This window comes from Mustela lutreola, chromosome 8 (assembly GCF_030435805.1).
Source record: "Mustela lutreola isolate mMusLut2 chromosome 8, mMusLut2.pri, whole genome shotgun sequence".
NCBI lineage: Eukaryota > Metazoa > Chordata > Mammalia > Carnivora > Mustelidae > Mustela > Mustela lutreola.
The window spans coordinates 23812918-23831794 of record NC_081297.1 but is presented as its reverse complement, the minus strand read 5'-3'; the positions used below and the strand labels follow the sequence as shown (position 1 = coordinate 23831794).

The following is an 18877-nucleotide window of genomic DNA, read 5'->3' as shown; positions in this document are numbered from 1 at the left end:
CAGGCACTTGTTTTTCACTTGAGTTTCACTCATTAAGTATTAAGGGATTATTAAATTCACTATTGTCTTTGAACAAAAACAAAAACTCACTAACGGATGCTAAAGAGCTACTATGACCAACTCTCTGATGGAGTTGTTTTACTTAAGTCCAAGGGTTTTTGTTCAGTTTGTGTTGATTTAAAGTCCTAAAATGGAAAGAACTGGGGGATAACAGTAAAAGCAACTATTGGTCCAGGTAAAGTAATGGTACTTATGTTGGAATCTCAACTATTTGAGATTTGAGATTTTCCAAAACTGAGATGCAACTTTTTGCTTTTAGGCAGGGTAAGAACTGATTAGCACTATTTCTACAAAGCACTTTTTAGGGAATATTCCTGATAAACTTTCATCAGCAAAGCAAAAGGCCAAATTCCTAAAAAGGTTCTAGATACCAACAAATCCTGAATTCTACATTCAACCCTAATCTCCCTATTTTATGTAATAATCCTTCTGTAATTACTTACAGATTTGCTATCATATATGAACATTTTCTTTTCAATTTTCCATACAAAGAGGTAATAACTCTTGAAAGGAATAAAAGGTAAAAAATAAAACCCTTCAACTTCATTATTTTCACCATAGCTCATTTTAACATACGATTAAAAGTCTACATTGAGTTCAAACCAACTTATCTCAAAAAACTTGATTATTTTGAGAAAATTTCACGTTTTATCATGCAGCACAAAAAAAAATCTGTTATCTGTTAAAATGTCACATATAATCATGCATACAAAACCCTCGGTGATTCGACTTATTTGGCCACTCTCCAACACACACACATACACACACACACAGACATGGACACATACACACACATATGAACACGTTTATCTCCTACATGATACCTATTAACATCCTTCAAAACACTACCCATGCACCATACTTTGGGAAATGCTGACTTAGCTCACCTCCCCCAAAGAAAAATGACCTCTGTGATTCAGATTTAATAACTAAGTTTAAACTTATCACAGTACAATGGTATCTACTTCAAGCTATCCATATTTCATAGCAAACATGACCCTAGTTCATTTATTCATTTGTACATTCATCCAACAAGTATGCATAAGCAATGTTCTAGACAAAGTCTATCTTATAATGGAACTTATATCCTTGTGGGGTGGGGGAAAACTAAACGATAAATAAGTAAGTACAGGGCGCCTGGGTGGCTCAGTGGGTTAAGCCGCTGCCTTCGGCTCAGGTCATGATCTCAGGGTCCTGGGATCGAGTCCCGTATCGGGCTCTCTGCTCAGCGGGGAGCCTGCTTCCTCCTCTATTTCTCTGCCTACTTGTGATCTCTCTCTGTCAAATAAATAAAATCTTTTAAAAAAAAAAAAAAAAAAAAAAAAAAATAAATAAGTAAGTACATAATACATCTAACAATGAAAAGTATCATGGGAAAAGAAACAACAGAGTAAGCTAAATAGTGTAGAAGAGATTAGTTCTATTTTTATACAGGATGGTTAGAGAATATCTCAATAGCAAAAACCTGAAGGAGATGAAGGAGCAGGCAGATATGTGGAAGAACTTTCTAGAACAGAAGGAAAAGACACTGCAAAGGCCCAGAGATTGGGAGCATGCTTATTGTGTAGGAGGATCAGCAAGAAGACTGGTAGAGACTGAAGGTGCCCCTCCAAATTCTTAGTTGAAACTCTGGCTCCTAATGCTTCAGATGAAGCCATGAAGGTGGTCTGGATGAACAGGATGATGCCCTTCTAAGAGTCATGGGCGAGCTGACCTCCTCTCTGTGCTCTCTGCCATGTGAAGACAAAGGCGAAGTCGGGACTCTGATACGTGGAGCAGGGCCCTCACCAGAATTCAACGGCATTGCCATCCTGATCTCGAACTTCCCAGCTTCAAGAACCATGAGAAATGAACGTCTGGGGTTCACAAGCCACCCAGTCTATGGTACTGTTACAGCAGCCCAAACTTACTAACTTACTAAGACAGCTAGCAAGCCTGGAATGGAGAAAGCCAGGGGACAGCACAAGAAACGTGCTCAGAGAGGGAAAGGGGTTGGCTCTAGCCCAACCAGGACTATGGCCAGGGGACTTAAGCCTTCACTGAGTGATATAAGAAACCTCTCAGAAGTTTTAAGCAGAGGAATGACTTAATCTACTGCATTTCTAAAGGGTCACGCTGACATTAGAGGAGTCAAAATAAACTAGAGGAGACAGAGCAGAAGGAAGGAGACCAGTAAAAAGGCTACTGCAATAATCCTTTGCCCAGGACTCCTAAGAAAGAACCCAAGGCAAAGCTTAGCTGCAGATGCTCTTTCTGGGAGGCAAAATCCCAGAGTAGCAAGAGTAAGGGGTAATGAGGCAGGGAGGAGGGAAAGCAAACAAAAGGCAGTACAGTACTCCACTGGCCACAGCTTCACAAGAAAACCCAGGTAACTGTGGTAATGCGGTTACATGTCTCACTCCTCAAAGGCAGGAGGAGGGATGTATGGAAGGTGACAGAAGCCCTGACGCTGTCTGACCTAAAGCAACACTTCCCACATCTCCATGTGTACTCGAGCAGGGAACACTGGTAGGGGGAGGAAGAGACAGGATGTATCTGCTGACTCCTTCCTCAACGTGTCTCCTCCTGATCAGAAGTCACCCCATGAGGCATGTGTAGGAAGACCCTCCTGTGGTTCTCCTTTACTCACACACTATTACATACTCACAGCACTTCTGACACCAGTTGGATGTCCACGGTTCACTTAAATTCTGACGCTAACCGGAGTTGGCCTTAAGTTAAGAGCTCAGACCCATAAGACTGCCCCAAGTCTGACACCAATTGCAAGTACTAACCAACATGCTCCAGGTTACCTACAACTTCTGTCCGACTTGGCTACCAATCCAGGGTTCCCACAACCCCCTCCTTGGGTTCCATCATTTGCTAGAACACCTCACGGAACTCACACAATGCTTATGTTTGACAGTTTATTATATAGTAAAGGACACGACAAACAGCCAGATGAAGAGATACACAGGGTAATGTCTAGAAGAATCCAGAGCTCAGGAGCTTCTGTCCCCATGGAGCTGGGGTGCACCATCCCTACAGCATGTGGATGTGTTTACCAACCCAGTTGTTCTCTGAACAACTTTTAGGATTTTTATGGAGGTTTCTTCACATAAGCATGATCAATCAACAACGTGATCTCCAGCCCCTCTCCCTCCCAGAGGTTAGGCGGTGGGACTGAAAGCTCTAAGCTTCTCACTACCCTCAGTCTGTCTAGTGACCAGCCCCCATCCTGAAGCAATCTGGGAGCAGAGCAAGAGTTGTCTCATTAGAACAAAAGACAGTCCTGCCCCCTAGAAAATTCCAAGGGATTTAGGAGCTCTGTGTCAGGAAGCAGGGTCAAAGACTACATCTGAGAACAAAAAGGGCTCCTAGTGCTCTTATCACTGAGGAAGTTATAAGGGTTTTAGGAGCTCTATGCCAGGAACAGGGGGCAGAGACCAATAGACGTGTATTTTCGATTATTGTACAGGCGTGACTCCTCCTCTCCTCTCCAGTTAGGGTTCTGATATCCAACCCCTCCGGACAGCCTCTGGAGCAACAGTTCAGTCGGGACACTGAGGGTGGCTTGAGCATGTCATGAAGCGTGGACTGGCAGCGTTATGGGGTGAGGCCACAACAGCAGAGTCGGGGAACCACGCCTAACAAGCAGCTCAGGGCCTGGGAGGCAGGTGGAGTCAAGTGAATCTGGGCTGGCACATCAATTAAGTCTGACAAAACAAGAGTGAGATTATGGGTGAGATGGTACAGGTGAGGACAGAGAGGAATGATCGAATTATAAATCAAGTTTGAAGGGAGATCCCATGGAATTTGCTGAAGTAAGTCAAAGAGAAGAAACAGAGGTGACTCCAAGACTCGGGGGTGGGCCCCCGGAAGAATGGAGACACCCATTGCTGGGAGGAGGAAGGCTGCGGGAGCATGAAGTTCTGAAGGGGTAAGGAGAACCAGGAGCTCAGTTCTGTACACCTCTAGGGAGGAAAAAAAAAAAACAAAAAAACAAAAAACAAACAAAAAAGATAATGAGAACATGAACAAATCTAGCCTTATCGAAAAACTACAGAGAGCTGGTCAGCACCGTCAGCATCATCAGAGGTGATGCACGCTGGTGCTGTGCGGAGCCCTGGCACTTCCTCTCACTCACACACTCACTGGCCCCAGCCCTTCTCCCACAGCTCCCTCAGTGCCCTCCTGTTCCCCAGCAGGCATTTCCCAACACATGCTCTAAGGAACGTTATTTTACATGATCTTCTTCCCCATGTGCAAAAAAAAAAGCATATTCATGGCTCAAATACATACGGGAAGTGCAGATTTAAACCACACAGTACCCGTTTTGCAGGGCTTCCCACCACTTTTGGTATATTAATGTGTCCTGAGACTCTCATGGGACAATATCGTATGAAGAGTTTCCGAAACTTACTTGACCATCAAGGCAAACTTATTAATATCCCTGAGAAAACAATTACATAGGATACCAGCCAGGAAATGGCAACTAACCCAAGAATTCATTTTGGTCCTTAGTTCCCCTGGGTTTGCAATCTCAGATCACTCCTTGAAATCTTCTCCTCGCTTTACCTTCATGGCACGGTGTTCTTTTGGTTCTCCTTGCTCTTGAATTTTTCCTGCTCGGTTTCCCTCTGTGAATACTGTTTTTCTACCCAGCCCCACAATGTCACTATTCCTCAGTATTCCATACTGTTGGTCCTCTTTACACTCGACACGTATACAGAAACAAACGTTTATCTCTAATCACACTGATCCCCGGACCAAAATGCACAATGTGGCATTTCTGTGGGTCATATGGACAAACTCTGTGACTCTAAAATGGAACCTATTATTTCCCCCCTACCTTGATTTAGGACTATTCCATTTGATAAATCACCCACATTAGAAACCTCGGTAACTAACACCCAAATGACTACCAGGTTTTGCTGATTTTTAGATCCTGTATATATAACCCGAGTCATCTTCTCCATTCATTGGCTTTGCCTAAATTCATTATCTCTGAACAATAATTTCCAACCTGTCCACCATGCCTCTATACCCTACTCCCCACCACTACCAACGTCTGGTCACACAGTACAATTTCTAGAACCTAATCAACAGGTTCTTTAACTTTCATTTGCTAACCAGACCTAGGAGATAAAAATCCAAGCACCTTATCAGGTTGCACGGCATGTCATGATTTGGTACCTCATAAACATCTACTTTTTTGGAGCACTTAAATTGCAAGGATATTTTAAAACCTGTAGCTCTCCCATACTTGTATAGACCATGCTATTTCATGTCTGTGTGTGCACAGGAAGTTTCTTTCTGTCTGATATAATCTTTCCCTTCTTAACTACCTGAAAAACTATCGTCTTCCAAAATCCTGCAGGGAAAAAAATATCACAACAAAACTGAACAGCAAATCAGCAATTATAAAAAAGAATAAGCCAATGACAACATGAACAAGTCACAAAATAAATACAAGTAAGTATATGAAAATGTTCAACTTCCTAAGTAATCAGCAGTATTACTTATATACTATACACAGGAATTCTACTAGCTCTATGTATACAGTTTCATTAAATCCTCCTGTCAAGCCTGTTAGTAGTATTATCCTGATTTCAATCAATAAGGACATCCCATACAATTAAGTAAGGAAAGCTAGTTACAAAACAAGGTGGGGAAAAAGAAAAGAAGCTAAGATTTTACCAAGTACCTATACAATATTTCATACATCAACTGTTTCAGTTAACATTCACACACCCTATGAGAAGGTATTACCGGTCTCTGTCTCACAGGAGGGTATCTGGGCTTAGAAAGTCAAATAGCTTTCTAGTATTCATGCAGCTAATATATGCCAGTTCTGCCTTACTCCTAAATAATGGTATTAATTTTATCACTCAGAGAAATAGATGGAGTAATTCCAAAATCATTGAATAGGAGGGCAGGGAAATGAACACAAAGCAGATTCAGGTTAGGAAATCTATTCCCTCGTGGATCAGGAAGCTTTCTAGAGAATCAAGAGGGCAAAATAGAATTTTCTTCTCTCTACATTGCCCTTCTCTTTCACCTCTTCATACATATTCATTCCATGTCATCTTCTGTGGCTATAAATAATTCTTTCCTTCACTGATCTACTCCTGAATAATTCAAATCTAGTCTGAAAGCTCTTTGACAACTTCGAATATTTAATCATCAGTCTCTTCTAAAGCCATTTTTAACATGTAATAACTTTCTATAACTTTAAGATTTTTGTTAATAACTGCTCATATTTGCTGAGCACTTAAACACATCCAAGCACTATCGGCAGCTTGATTTTCATTTATTTACAATTTTCACACTTCCCCTTCGAGATACGTACTATTACAGAACAGGAAACTGAGGCACAGAAAGTTTAGTTTTTGCCCAAGTTCACAAAGCTAGGATGTACCAGGCTTTCTGACGATAAATCTGTGCTCTTGACAGTCCTGCATAAACACTGTCTGCTGTTACTATCTCATAGTGCTACGAACATACTGATTTAAGACCAAGCTACTATGAAAACAAACTACTGTATTTCAAATGATTCAATGGTACCAAATGATTGTCAGAAGTGATTTAAATATCACATAATAAAAGAATGAGACAGCATTTGCAAAACCAAAAAATGGGGACATCTGAATGATTCCTAAAAGCATCTGGCAGGTGAGTGTATATGCTCCCCTACTGACGTTTCTTCCGAGTGAGTGGTTTCTATTCATCTTAAAATCCTCACCCATCCTATCTCTTCTTCCATGGAAAGCAGATTGACTTCTCTAACTGGCTAATTTGTGAAAAATAAACTAGGCATGCTTGCTCAGCGCCGCCAGTCCTCCTCCTGGGGAATAGCTACCCACCTGAAAGATACGCTCCCTCACTGTCTGGCTGAACACTAGCTGCCTATCTGGTCCTCTCACTACCTACATCCTCCAACTCAGCCTTTATTAGTAATAAAAATCATACAAATTTGTATTTCCTATTTGACTTACTCCTCTGTTTTCTTCCTCTCTTTGTTCCGAATTACGAAGAGGGGTACTATTTACTGAGCCCCCAAAAGCCCCCACGGATAGCTCATAATACAAATTAACTGGTCATCAGCACATTAGGACAGGGGAAGTCATCTGATCTATGGAAAATAGTACTATCCTGCAGTGAAGTAAGCATTTTCATCACAGAAAAGATAGGTAATTCTATCATCCAATGGAAAGTGAGGGTTCTCCTTTGTTGAATATACAGAACTCATCCCACCTATTTCAACTTTGTATTTCAAGTTTGGAAAAAAATAATCTAGTAATTCCTATAACTAACAGAGAACAAAAGATACATATTTTCAAACGGGACAAATTTTTACCTCACTTCACTTCAATTCTGGCAACAAGTTATTTAAAAACAACTATGGGAAAAGAGGCATGAAGAGGGCGTTTTTACAATCCCAAGGAAAAAATATAAATTAAAAAAAAAAAAAAAAAATCAAGCAGTTCAAATTCTAGCTCCCTACAACTGATATTCCCAAAACATTCCCAGGTAACATTCAGATCTACATTTAATCATAATATACTTGCCCGATTCAGTTATAAGCACACCTAATTACAAAGTGGTTCAATAGGGCCTCAAGTTGGCATAGAAGTCATTGAGAAATAAAGATAAAAGAAATTCAGAAAATAATGAGTGACAAATCGCTTGACATTTTAAGAGAAAATACTGAGGCTCAGTAATTCCTACTAAATATGACTGTTATGTGACTAAAAGTCAAAATTAATTTAAAAGACCTTTAGAAATTATTTGGCAGGGCAAGCCTTTTTACTTTTAAGGATGTCTCAGTAGTTGACCATATATATGACAGTAATCAGCTAGAGCTTCTTTATTCACTACCTTACACCACATTTTATTCGTTCTCTAATATTATACTTTGTAAGAAAAATGTCCTATTTGGTACCTATTCATATTTGCAGGTGCCTTGCAGGCCCCACCAATATATAACCCATGAAACTACTTCTACTGCTTTCTGAAAGGAGATATTTTCACTTGGAAGATTCTCATTACCCAAGACTTTATAGACTGCGCAGGCATAAATAATATCAAAGAAGTACTAAGTGCTTCCTATACGGGGCAACATGTACTGAAAAATGTGAAAGCTATTTGTTATACTTGTGGCCATTATGAATCTTGCCTGTGTTTTCTGTATTTGAAAATTTACCATATTTTGAGTCCCCTCTTTCCAAAACAGAAGCCAGAACTCACTCTCCCAGCTTCCTCTGCTGGCAGTGGGATCTAACAACGTTCACCAAGCAAATGCATCCATACGGTACTTTAATTCAGAAGTAGTAACACGAGGCAGCAAATGAAAAACCCATCATTTTCGTGACAGAGATGATAGAAGCATCTACCCTTCAGAGAAAAACAGGGATGGCACTTCTCAGATCCAGCCCCCAGCACACTGATGAAAGTTGTGATGTCAGCACATAGCTTTGTAGAGGGGCAGGGCCTAGAATATGATTTGAGCAGTGCTTCTGTTCACCTAACCTGTTCGTTGGGTGTCCTGTAGATTCTGTGAGCTTCCAAATGTCCTTTAGTGTATATGTTTTTTTTTTTCCTGCTTAGGTTAGCTAGAGAATAGATTATGGGTTTGCAACAAAGAGTTCCATATTATACAAAAATTGGGGCTGGCAAACTATGCTTTTATCAACATAATGGTAGAATGATTACCCACTCAATAATCAACTCAGCAATCATCTGCAGAATGCGTATCACAAGTGTGGTACTGTGCTAGAAGCAGTAACAGAACAAAAAGGAAGGGAAGGCAGCAGAGGCCAGATCTCCCAGGCAGAGTAAGAAGACAGGACTATGACTCAAAACCTCAAAGGGAATCCATGCAAGCAGGGAAGTGAATGACATGACTCAGTTGACTGTGCAAAAGATCATTCTCTTCCTATGTGGAGATAGGGTGGAGCAGGAAAGCAAAGTAGAAACAGGGGAGTAATAGGGAAACTATTCTAAAAAAGTTTAGATTCAGGATGTAGCAGTGGCAACAGAAGTATGTGTACAAATTCAGTATGTATTGGCTGATAGAAGATACTTAACTGTTTCACTAACCAAAAAAAATGCCAGTTAAAATCATACAATTTCCCCCAAACAAATTAGCAAAAGTTAAAAATGGCTAATATAAATCCTGATGAATATGTAGTCAAAGGAGGCATTCATAAACCTCTGAAAAGCAATTTGCTATATTATCTAGCAAGTTTTTAAAAAATTATCCTAACTTTTGACTTAATAACTAGCACATAGTCTCAGATTGTTAAATAAATTAATTCAACTTTTAGAAAACACAGTTAAAGAGAAAATTAGGATTTATGCTCAAGGCTGTAATTGCAGCACATTTATATTGAAAAAAATTGGGGTATAATCAAATGTTCAACCCTTAAGGAGTGGCTGAATTATATAGCTTATGATCAAGTGCTGAGCAAACTTTAAAATCATGTTCACTAAGGGGTTTCAAGATACGGGAAAATATGGTGACATTATAAAATCTTACAAAATTAACAAAGAATAAAGAGTTCCAGAATTTTCTTTTTTTTTAAAGTTTATTTATTTAAGTAATCTCTATACCCAACATGGGATTGAAACCCATGATCCTCAAATCAAGAGTCCCATGCTCTTCTAACTAAGCCAGCCAGGCACCCCCCCCCTTTTGTTTTCCTGTTGGCTAAGTTTTGATAAGGGAACTGAATGTAGAGAGCCAGCAAATAACTGGTAATAAAAATTGGTAATAAATAAAAATTGGTAATAAAATCACTACCCTAGTCTACACTCAAAACTCAATACATATGCCCAGAACACTCATGTTCAATTCATTATATATTGTATCTTACACTAAAAAAATTTTTTGTTGCCCTTGGTACTAAAAAAAGGAAGCAGGCAAGTTTCAATGTTGTGGTTGTCATAGTAATTTAAGAATAAACACGCATGTTCGAAGTTTACTTGTCACTCTGTATCTCCAGCACCTAGACAGTACCTGGAGTTCAAGAACTATTTTTGAGCGAACATCACCGAAAATAAACCTTTCGGTTCCAGCTTATCACCATAGATATTTAAAACCTCAAAATGAAAAAAGGTGCATTACAAGTAACAGCGATAGTAATAATTTATTATGTTTGGGGTGGCTACAATGCATGAGACACTATTAACCATTTCACCCGCCTTATCTTTGATCCTCATAATAATCCTTCTCTGGAAAATTCCCTTGTCCATTTTTAAGGCCAGGAAACAGGTTCAAAGACGTAAAGGAACCAGCCCAAGGTCACAACCAAGTTTCAAGGCAGCTCTTCAGGCGCCTCAATGTAGCCAGACACGACACGCAGCTGTTTCTTTCCAGCGATCAGAAAGGAACAGGGTTTCCCTCCACGCTGTCCCTCCCCAGTTCACTGACGCTGCCCTAACGTCCACCCTGCGCCGAAGCTATCCCTTTGAAGATCCACCCCTCACCCGCCAAGCCCCACCATCGACCTCCCCTCCCCGCCGCGACTCGGGGTGGGGGGTGGGGGAGGGGGAGTAAAGAAGCAGGTGTCCCCGCCTCTAGGTGGCCCCACACCTGGAAGCCGGGCCTGGCCCCAGCTAGGGGCTCGCCCATCCCCCTTCGCCCGTACCCTCTTAAGTTTGACTCTCCAGCCTCGCCCCGCGGGTCAGGACTCACAGACCCAGTCCACACGGACTCCGCGTGGGCCCCTGGGGAAGGCCTCGCGGAGGGAGGAAGGGAGTCTCCGCCCCGAGTCGCCCAACTCCGCGCCCGGGCGGTTTCCAGGACAACCGAGAGCGCTCCCCTCCCCCAGCCGCACGGACACACCGCGCGCTCCAGACTCCGCCCCCGGCGCCTCGTCGCTTCGCCCCTCCCCCGCACCCAAGCTGGGACCAGCCGCGCGGCGCGAGCCGAGAGAGATGGGGTGAGCTCTTCTCACCTCGCAGCGCCTGGTGCATGCCTCCAATGCCGCTGTACAGCTCCAGGACGCGCAGGGGCTCCATGCCTACGCCGCCGCCGCCGCCGCCTCGGAGCTAGGCCTACCGGTCCTTACTCGTCCTTCTTCCGCCCGCCCTGCTCCCTCGCCTCTGGTTCCGCGGCGTTTCAGTTCCCCCTCTCCTGCCGCTGCCGGCTCGGAGAGCTTCTAGCCGCGGGGAGACCACGGGCACAAAACAGTGGGGCCTCCCCCGTGAATCGCAGCCTGACTGACGCCCCATCTCCCTTCTAGAGTGCATTCGGGGACCTTGGAAGGAAAAAGGGCGAAATGTCCCTTTGCCCCAAAGTGAATTAACACGGGTTAGACGCCAGAAAAAGTCGTCTTCCAGGCGTCCTGCTTTTCCGTCGCCTGGAGCCCGAAGTGTGCAGACTTGACTCGCGTTCGTTTTGAGCACGTCCCACGTGCCAGGTATTGTGCCTGCGCCCGGGCTGCCGAGATCAATCCGCCTTCCCGCGCGAGCTGGTCCCGCAGTTACGAACGCAGAAGCCAGCGCCCCTGCAGCCGGGCCCCTGCGCCGGCCAGGACCGGGGTGTTGGTGGGGGCGGCCGCTGTCTCGGCGAGCGCGCGTCCCTGCGTCTCAGCTGGGAAAACAGCCCCCACCTGGGTGGCTCCGTCGTTCAGTGTCTGCCTTTGGCCCAGGTCATGATCCCAGAGTCCTGGGATCGAGCCCCGCATTGGGATCCCTGCCCTGCGGGGAGCCTGCTTCCCCTCTCCCACTCCCTCTGCTGTGTTTCCTCTCTCACTGTGTCTCTGTCAAATAAATAAATAAAATTTTAAAAAAAGAAAAAAGAAAAAGCAAACGGCCCCCAGCAGGATCTACTGTTACCCTAAGGTAGAAGTACTGATGCCCCTCCCAGTGCCAGGGCCTGGCTGCTCCAAGATGCTCCAGGGACCAAGTTTGTTCGGGGCTGGATCTCACCGTAAAAAATGGCCAAGGGCCCGGGAGGAAATGATCCCATTTCGCGGCCTCCTATTGTTCCCATTACCACCACACACACCACACACGTGAACCTGTGTTCGGGAAAATGGGGCAGTACCACTTGTAATAAGTTAATAACTGGTTAACTGGTTTGTTAGAAATTTAGCAGATGTGCTAATGAAACACTATAAACAGAGTAGGACGGCCCTGTTTTGATTACGGAACTGATCCATGTGGATCCGTTTCCTCTGACCTTTTTTCACCGTAAATGTGCATGGGTGTTGAAACGTTTTGTTTTTTATTGGTCACTTACTTCAGATATGGAGGGTGCCAGAAAGGGCACCTGGGGGGTTAAGCGTCTTAAGTTGGTTAAGCGTCTGCCTTCAGCTCAGGTCCTGATCCGGGGGTCCTGGGATGGAGCCCCACAACGGGCTCTCTGCTCAGCGAGGAGTCTGCTTCTTTCTCTACCCTTCCCATTGCTTATGTTCTCTCTCTCTCTCTCTCTCTCTCTGACAAATAAATAAATAAATAATCTTTAAAAAAAAAGAAGAAGAAGAAGAAGGGTTAGTAGAAAGATAACAGAGAACAGAATCTTCGCCCGGGCATCGCGAATGACTTTGCACCGAGCCTGATTTCCCCTTCTGTCAAATTAAAAGGGAAGGGAAAAAGGGAAATGATAGCCGAGTCCGAGCAGTTCTAAGATTCTAGAGCTGAATTCATTTCTGCAAAAGTTGAGTCCCTGATTTGGCCACATGTTAATGATCCGCTCAAATTGAAATTATCAAGATATTTGTAAAATCTGATTTAAGCAAATGTACTCTTAAACCAACTCCATTTCTAGAAATCACATGCACACTAACATTACATATATAATGCATGAAACAAACTTTTCTTGTATTTGTTACATAATATTAGCATAATATATTATATTGTAATACAATTTATAATGTAAATTATAAATAATATAAATATATATTACATATATTACATACATATACACATATATAAAGGGGGCTATATAGTCACAGTGATTTATGTACCATTAACAACATACTAAGCATACCTAGAATATATATCTAGAATCTGTTTAGCATTAATACTAGAAATCAAAATAAATATGACCAAGGATCTAACCCTGTAGAGGACAGACAGGCCAAAAATATGTGAAAGAGTTCATGGAAAATACCAGTCTTCTGAGAGGAAAGGAGATGGACCTCCATTCCCTCATAAGCTGGTTTCAAACTGTTCACGCTGATACTTAAGGGTCTTCACAGTATAGCACACACTTTTCTTTATGATCTCTATTTCCTCCCCTTTTTTAGCTCTGCTGCAAACTGCCTCAGTTTCCCAGCTTAACACTCCTTGCTCACATTCTTTACATTGCCCAGAAATCCTAACCTTCTTCCAGACCTGCTAGTGCAACCTTCCTTCTAGACTCCCAGGCTAGAAATCCAGACTTTTTAATTCCCCGATCGAACTCCATGACCAGCAGTATTCTGAAACACATATCCCACCTGTTCCCATCACAAAATCCTTTCAGGGCTTCCCAGCCCAGCTTTTACCTTAGATACATCATCCCTTTGCCTAGCATTTCCTCTGTAAGGCTTATCCTGTGCGACAATCATTTCAAGAATGAGAACTTTCTCCCTAATCATGATGTATGCCCATCTCCATGCAAGCACCTGTAGATGTCAGGCCCACTCGGATTAAGTATACGTCCATTTCCAAACTCTGGTGCAAGTTGTGCGGGCTGGGCACGCGGCAACAGGAGGACTTGAGGAGGAAGACAGGATGGGTACATACAGGGAACATGAAGATATGCATTAACTACTCTTTCCCAAAGTGAATCCCAAATGTTCTTACAGAAGGAAAACAGCTTTCTAATCTTATAGTTTCCCATAAAGTTATCCTCAGTAACATGTCCAATAGAGCTTACATTTTAATCACAGACACTCAACACACTTTTTGAAAATACAAGTATTTTTAGGATATTCAGTCTCTTTTCCCTCAAAACACAGAAAATGCACTTGTGAAGAAACCCAAAATGCTAGTTAACACCTGGCACATACAATGCATATCAGGAATAATTAAGGAGCACAATAGAACACTAAGGGTATATTAGAATAATAATAGCATATCTCAATGATTTTAGAGCTCCTTGTATAACTTGAAATCTAATGATATTTTATTCTTCCTCTCCTGGCTGTCATGTCACGGGTCATTAATATCTAACAGAACTAAACAAAGTCTGCCAAATGTTTAAAATACTTTTGGCAATCATCTTTGAGTTTCCATGATCCAGGCCATTCTTTATTCCCCAGCGAAACGTGATGTGGATCCTTACACAGGCTTGCTGCAAATTTGAGTGATGAATAAATTACATTCTGGTTTCACACAGAAAAAGAAGGGTCTTTATGAATTGCATGAAAAAATAAAAAAGTAGTTATATGGGAATAAATTGGCAATAAATGTCCTCAAGAGAGGAAATTATATTCAGAAGAAATTTGAATCAGAAAGATCCTGAGAGTTCATCTATCACTCGTGAGCCCTCATTTTTTCTAGGCCTTCTATCACCGCTCTGATGGGCCAGCACAAGGTCTCAGCTGTGATCTGCTCCTGGGCACAGCAGACCTCACAGAGTGAGGTGTTTGTGGTGAAGAGCTTGAATTAGTAGAAAATCCTTCTCTGTAGTCCCCCCAAATCCAGTTCCTTTTAGATTTGCCCTCTGCACTGATTTTGAAGAACTGTCCCTCTTGAATAATAAATTTCCTTGTGGTTAAAACTGTAAGCCTGAGAGCCAGAGAGTTTAAATAGGAAATTGTAGATCTGCTGCCTCCTAGCTGTGTGACTTTGGGAAAGTCACTTACCCTCTCTGAGCCTACAGACACATCTACAATGTGTAAAAATAGGACATGTGGTTGCTACAAAGGTGAAGTGAGAATTCAAAGCACTTCATTTCATGCCTGGCACAATAGAAAAGCATGTTTAATAAACACTATACATCTAGTGACATTCTCAGAGTGATGCATTCTCGGTCCCTTCAACTGTGTCCAATGGCATGATTCTGACCCCTGGAATTGCTCATGCTGCAAGTTGGTGATGCTGTGTTAGGAACCATAACTGAACATGGGGCCCTAACTGAGGTCAGGTCAGCATGCTACAGGGTGGTGCTTATAGCCATAGACCTCTAAGGGCCATAGGGAAATTTGTGGGAGGTGTCCAGGAGTAGCCTGGGCTGGGAGCAGAAAGGCTGGATGTCTGTAAGCCAGAGGCATAACTGAGGAGGAGTTGCTGAGTCTAGAAGCATTGGCAGTAAGAAAAAAGACAGCAGCACGCATAGATAGTGCCTCACTCAGAACTCTGTCACAAAGACCGGGGTAGCTTGAAAGTTAAATCTACGGATCTGCCAATCCTTAGGGGAGACTTACAAGGGACCTCACCCAGGAAGCCTGTGTTGCTGGGACCAGGAGTGGAGTAAGGTGAAACCTATTAAGACCGTCCCATCACCCCTTGACTCTTTTATGTGCCAAGCACTGAAGAAATACTTAATTTAAAATGGTTTCATATGTAAAAATCTGTACCCTAACCCATTCAAGTGCCAATAATAAAGAACAACTTATTGCCTACTATCCCCTGAACCTAAGATGATTTTACCAATTCTATTGATTCTCCAGAACTACACTGTCCAACAGGGTCATCAAGAGCCACACTTGCAGATTTAGGTTTAAACCAGCTTACTTAACACTGAAAACTCAGTTCATTAGTCACGCGAGGCACCTTTCAATAGCCACATGCGGCTGGTGGCTGCGGTACTGTTCAGCAAAGAGAGGACATTTCCATCCTCATAGAAAGTTCTGTTGGACAGAGCTGCTTAAAAGTCAGCCTTTGAAGTCACGACCTTGATGGGTAGCCCATCCATGAATGAGCAGCGTTGAAGTATGCAGCAAGTGCTTAAAGATTGTACTTGGGTTTTAAATAAGTTGCCCTCAAAGATTTAGCACTTCTGTTCTTCCTCCGGTGTCCGGTCACCTTGTTCACAGACTGTCACAAAAGAAAAGACACAGGAAACAGCAGGTGTGTTCTATTAATGGCATGACAAGCTTCCAGGAGAAAAAGAACAGATGGAAAATGATGAACTTCACGATGTCTCGAAGGAATGGTACTTTTCCTTTGCGAAGTATATTCTAGTGACTTCCGATTGTAAATATTATCTTACACTTACCTCAGAAGGAGGAAGAGGAGGTGGAGGAGGAGGAGAAAGAGGAGAAAAAAATGCTTTTTTAAATAAAAATTGGAAACTTGAGGAAATTTAATTATGGATTTTTTTGGCTGAAAAGCATAGAAATCATGCAGTTTGCCTTCTAGCTTACCACCTCAAAGTGCTCAGTCATAGATCTTGACACTGATTTTTCTCTTTCAGATTTTTTTCTGAAATTTCTAATTCAAAAATGTTTGGCAATAAATTTTAAAGATTAGATTTTAGTTCAATTAAAGATAGTGGGATTGTCTATCTTTAAAATGGTTCTCCTAGCCCAAGGAAATTTGGAGCTGGAAGACATATTAAGGACTATTTCCCTGTGTTTTTCCAACTATTTTTAGATACAGAACCTTTTCTTCAAAGAAAATCTCATCCAGAATCAGGGCATAAGGTGAGGTCGAGTGTGTTTGCGTGTGCACCCATATGCACAGATGTTCCGCTGCTGAAGCATGGATAGTCGGGGGTCCAGAAGAACACCAGATCATCGCCCCTGCCCTCACCTATCCCCGTAGCTGCCTCCTAGTGACCCCAGGGGACACTGATTTCACCCAATCTCAGTTTGACAGGTAAAGACATGGAGATTCAGAAACTTGAGGTAACTTGCCCCAGCCCACAACTAGGTGGAGAATGGGGACTTTTTACTCAGGGGTCTTCCAAGGTCTTTCCAGGACTGGCTATACCATAACTTAGTACAGAAGCTATCAGCTGTCCCCTGCCTGCTGGGCCTCTACAACTGGAGGGAAGGCTCAGGGTCCAAACTAGGGCAAACCCTGGTTGCTAGAACATATTGCTTCTTGAGAACAGGTTGGCGTAAGGAATGAAGGCAACTGTAGAACTCAAAGAAGGTGGCCTGAACTGCTATGACAATGCATTTTGTAAAGGTTAGACAAAAGGTTAACTCTGCTTCACAAAAGAGACACAACCTCGAAGACTCACAAACAGAACTTAGAATCTCAGACCAGTTTCTTCCACAAAGACACCTTGATGCTGTTCGAGGGACATACAGAGTCCTTAGAATAAATGAGGCAATGTGAATCCTGCCTCTAATACTTTCTTCATCTATGAAACAAGGGTAATATGTGCTAGCAAGGTAACTGTCTATATTTAATCAATAATTAATGGATACACAGGGAGAGAGAAAGAGAGAGAGAAATTCGGTGATATGCCTAGAATAATAAATCCTGATTTCCTTCCTCTGTCTCAGCAACTTCCCTATCTGAACAACTCACACTGGAAACGATAGTCCACTCTTTTCTAACAATCACATACACAGAATTATTTTCCTGGTATGCTTTTAAAGAGCCTATATTACCAATAGACCTATTTGCATATTCTCTAACAAGATGTCTTTCCTTTTTGTTTTCTATTACAGCCTTCATTACTTCAGGTGCGAAAACAGGATCCATGATGGGAATAGAGGAGATAAAAATGAAAAAGCGAGCTCCTACTACTTTGCTCCTGTTTTCTGCTAATTCACCAAACATTCAGAACTGTTTGAGATGAACAAATCCCCCTAACCAGATCCAGCAAGGGCAGGAAGAGAGAAACACACGTGTGTGCACACACACACTCACATACACCCTACAGAAACAAAACACATACACGCTCCATAAAACCCCTCATTCTTCTTCAGAGCCTTTTTTTTCCCTCACTGCTACAGTTGTCACTTACCAACAAACTGAAATGCAGAAAAAAGTCAAATAAAAGGATTTTGGGGGGGGGGGTGCCTGGGTGGCTCTCAGTGGGTTAAGCCTCTGCCTTTGGCTCAGGTCATGATGCCAGGATCCTGGGATCCAGCCCTGCATTGGGAATCTCTGCTCAGCAGGGAGCCTGCTTCCCCTCTCCACCAACCCTGCACCCCTCTCCTCTACCTGCTTCTCTGCCTACTTGTGATTTCTCTCTCTGTCCAAATAAATAAATAAAATCTAAATAAATAAAGAAAGAAAGAAAGGATTTTTTCACCCTACCCTTACTAGTCAGGTACAAGTCTAGATACCAACACTAATATCATTTAAGATCATTCTCATAGGATCCAGTAGTGATAAAAATAACCAAAACATCATAACATTTTTACTAGATCTAGTCACTCCATAAGAAAACAATGCAACTTTGTATTTACTTAAAATTGTTGAAATTGGCCTTACAATCTTTCAAAGTCACTCCAGGAAACATTATATAACACGAGTAACACTGATTCCCCCAAACTTTCTATTCACACTGGGAATGCCCCAGAGGCCATTAACAGAGTTACCCTGAGTCCTGAAGATCAAGACTGACTCTTTCATTCCCATCTAAGGTAATTACTGCAGAGTTAAAATATAGTCCAAGTCTCAAAGGGATTTGTTCTATGTTTAGTCATTCAGAGAATACGGAATGACCAAAATAGACTAAATTTCAGTGGATGGCAAAGTATGTTTTAATAATAGGACAGTATCAACCATAAATGATAATGTAAGCCTGTAAGTTTCAAAGACCTTTACGAATGTTTAAAATGCTCATAAATCCATTTAGGCCCTATCAGTTTTTCTTTTTTAATATTCAGAGTTTTGGATTTTTGTTTTTTTTTTTTTAACAAAAAATCAAAAGGGGAAATTTTCATGTGATTGGCTGACTGTCCCATAAATCAATATTCTCCAGGTGAAC

The 18877-nt window shown here is 42.2% G+C and overlaps 1 protein-coding gene across 2 annotated transcripts in view; it reads right to left on the bottom strand.

Annotated features, from left to right (window-relative positions):
• Positions 1–11157, bottom strand: part of TRDMT1 (tRNA aspartic acid methyltransferase 1) — a 55168-nt gene extending 44011 nt beyond the window's left edge. The window contains exon 1 of one of the 2 annotated variants that reach the window (XM_059184036.1): positions 11001–11157. In XM_059184036.1, coding sequence (XP_059040019.1) covers positions 11001–11064 — 64 coding nt within the window. In that variant the 5' untranslated portion in view covers positions 11065–11157. Of the gene's footprint in view, positions 1–10691; positions 10888–11000 lie in introns of those variants that run through there. The other variant, XM_059184037.1, reaches the window with a different exon arrangement.
• Positions 11158–18877: the final 7720 nt, after the last annotated feature.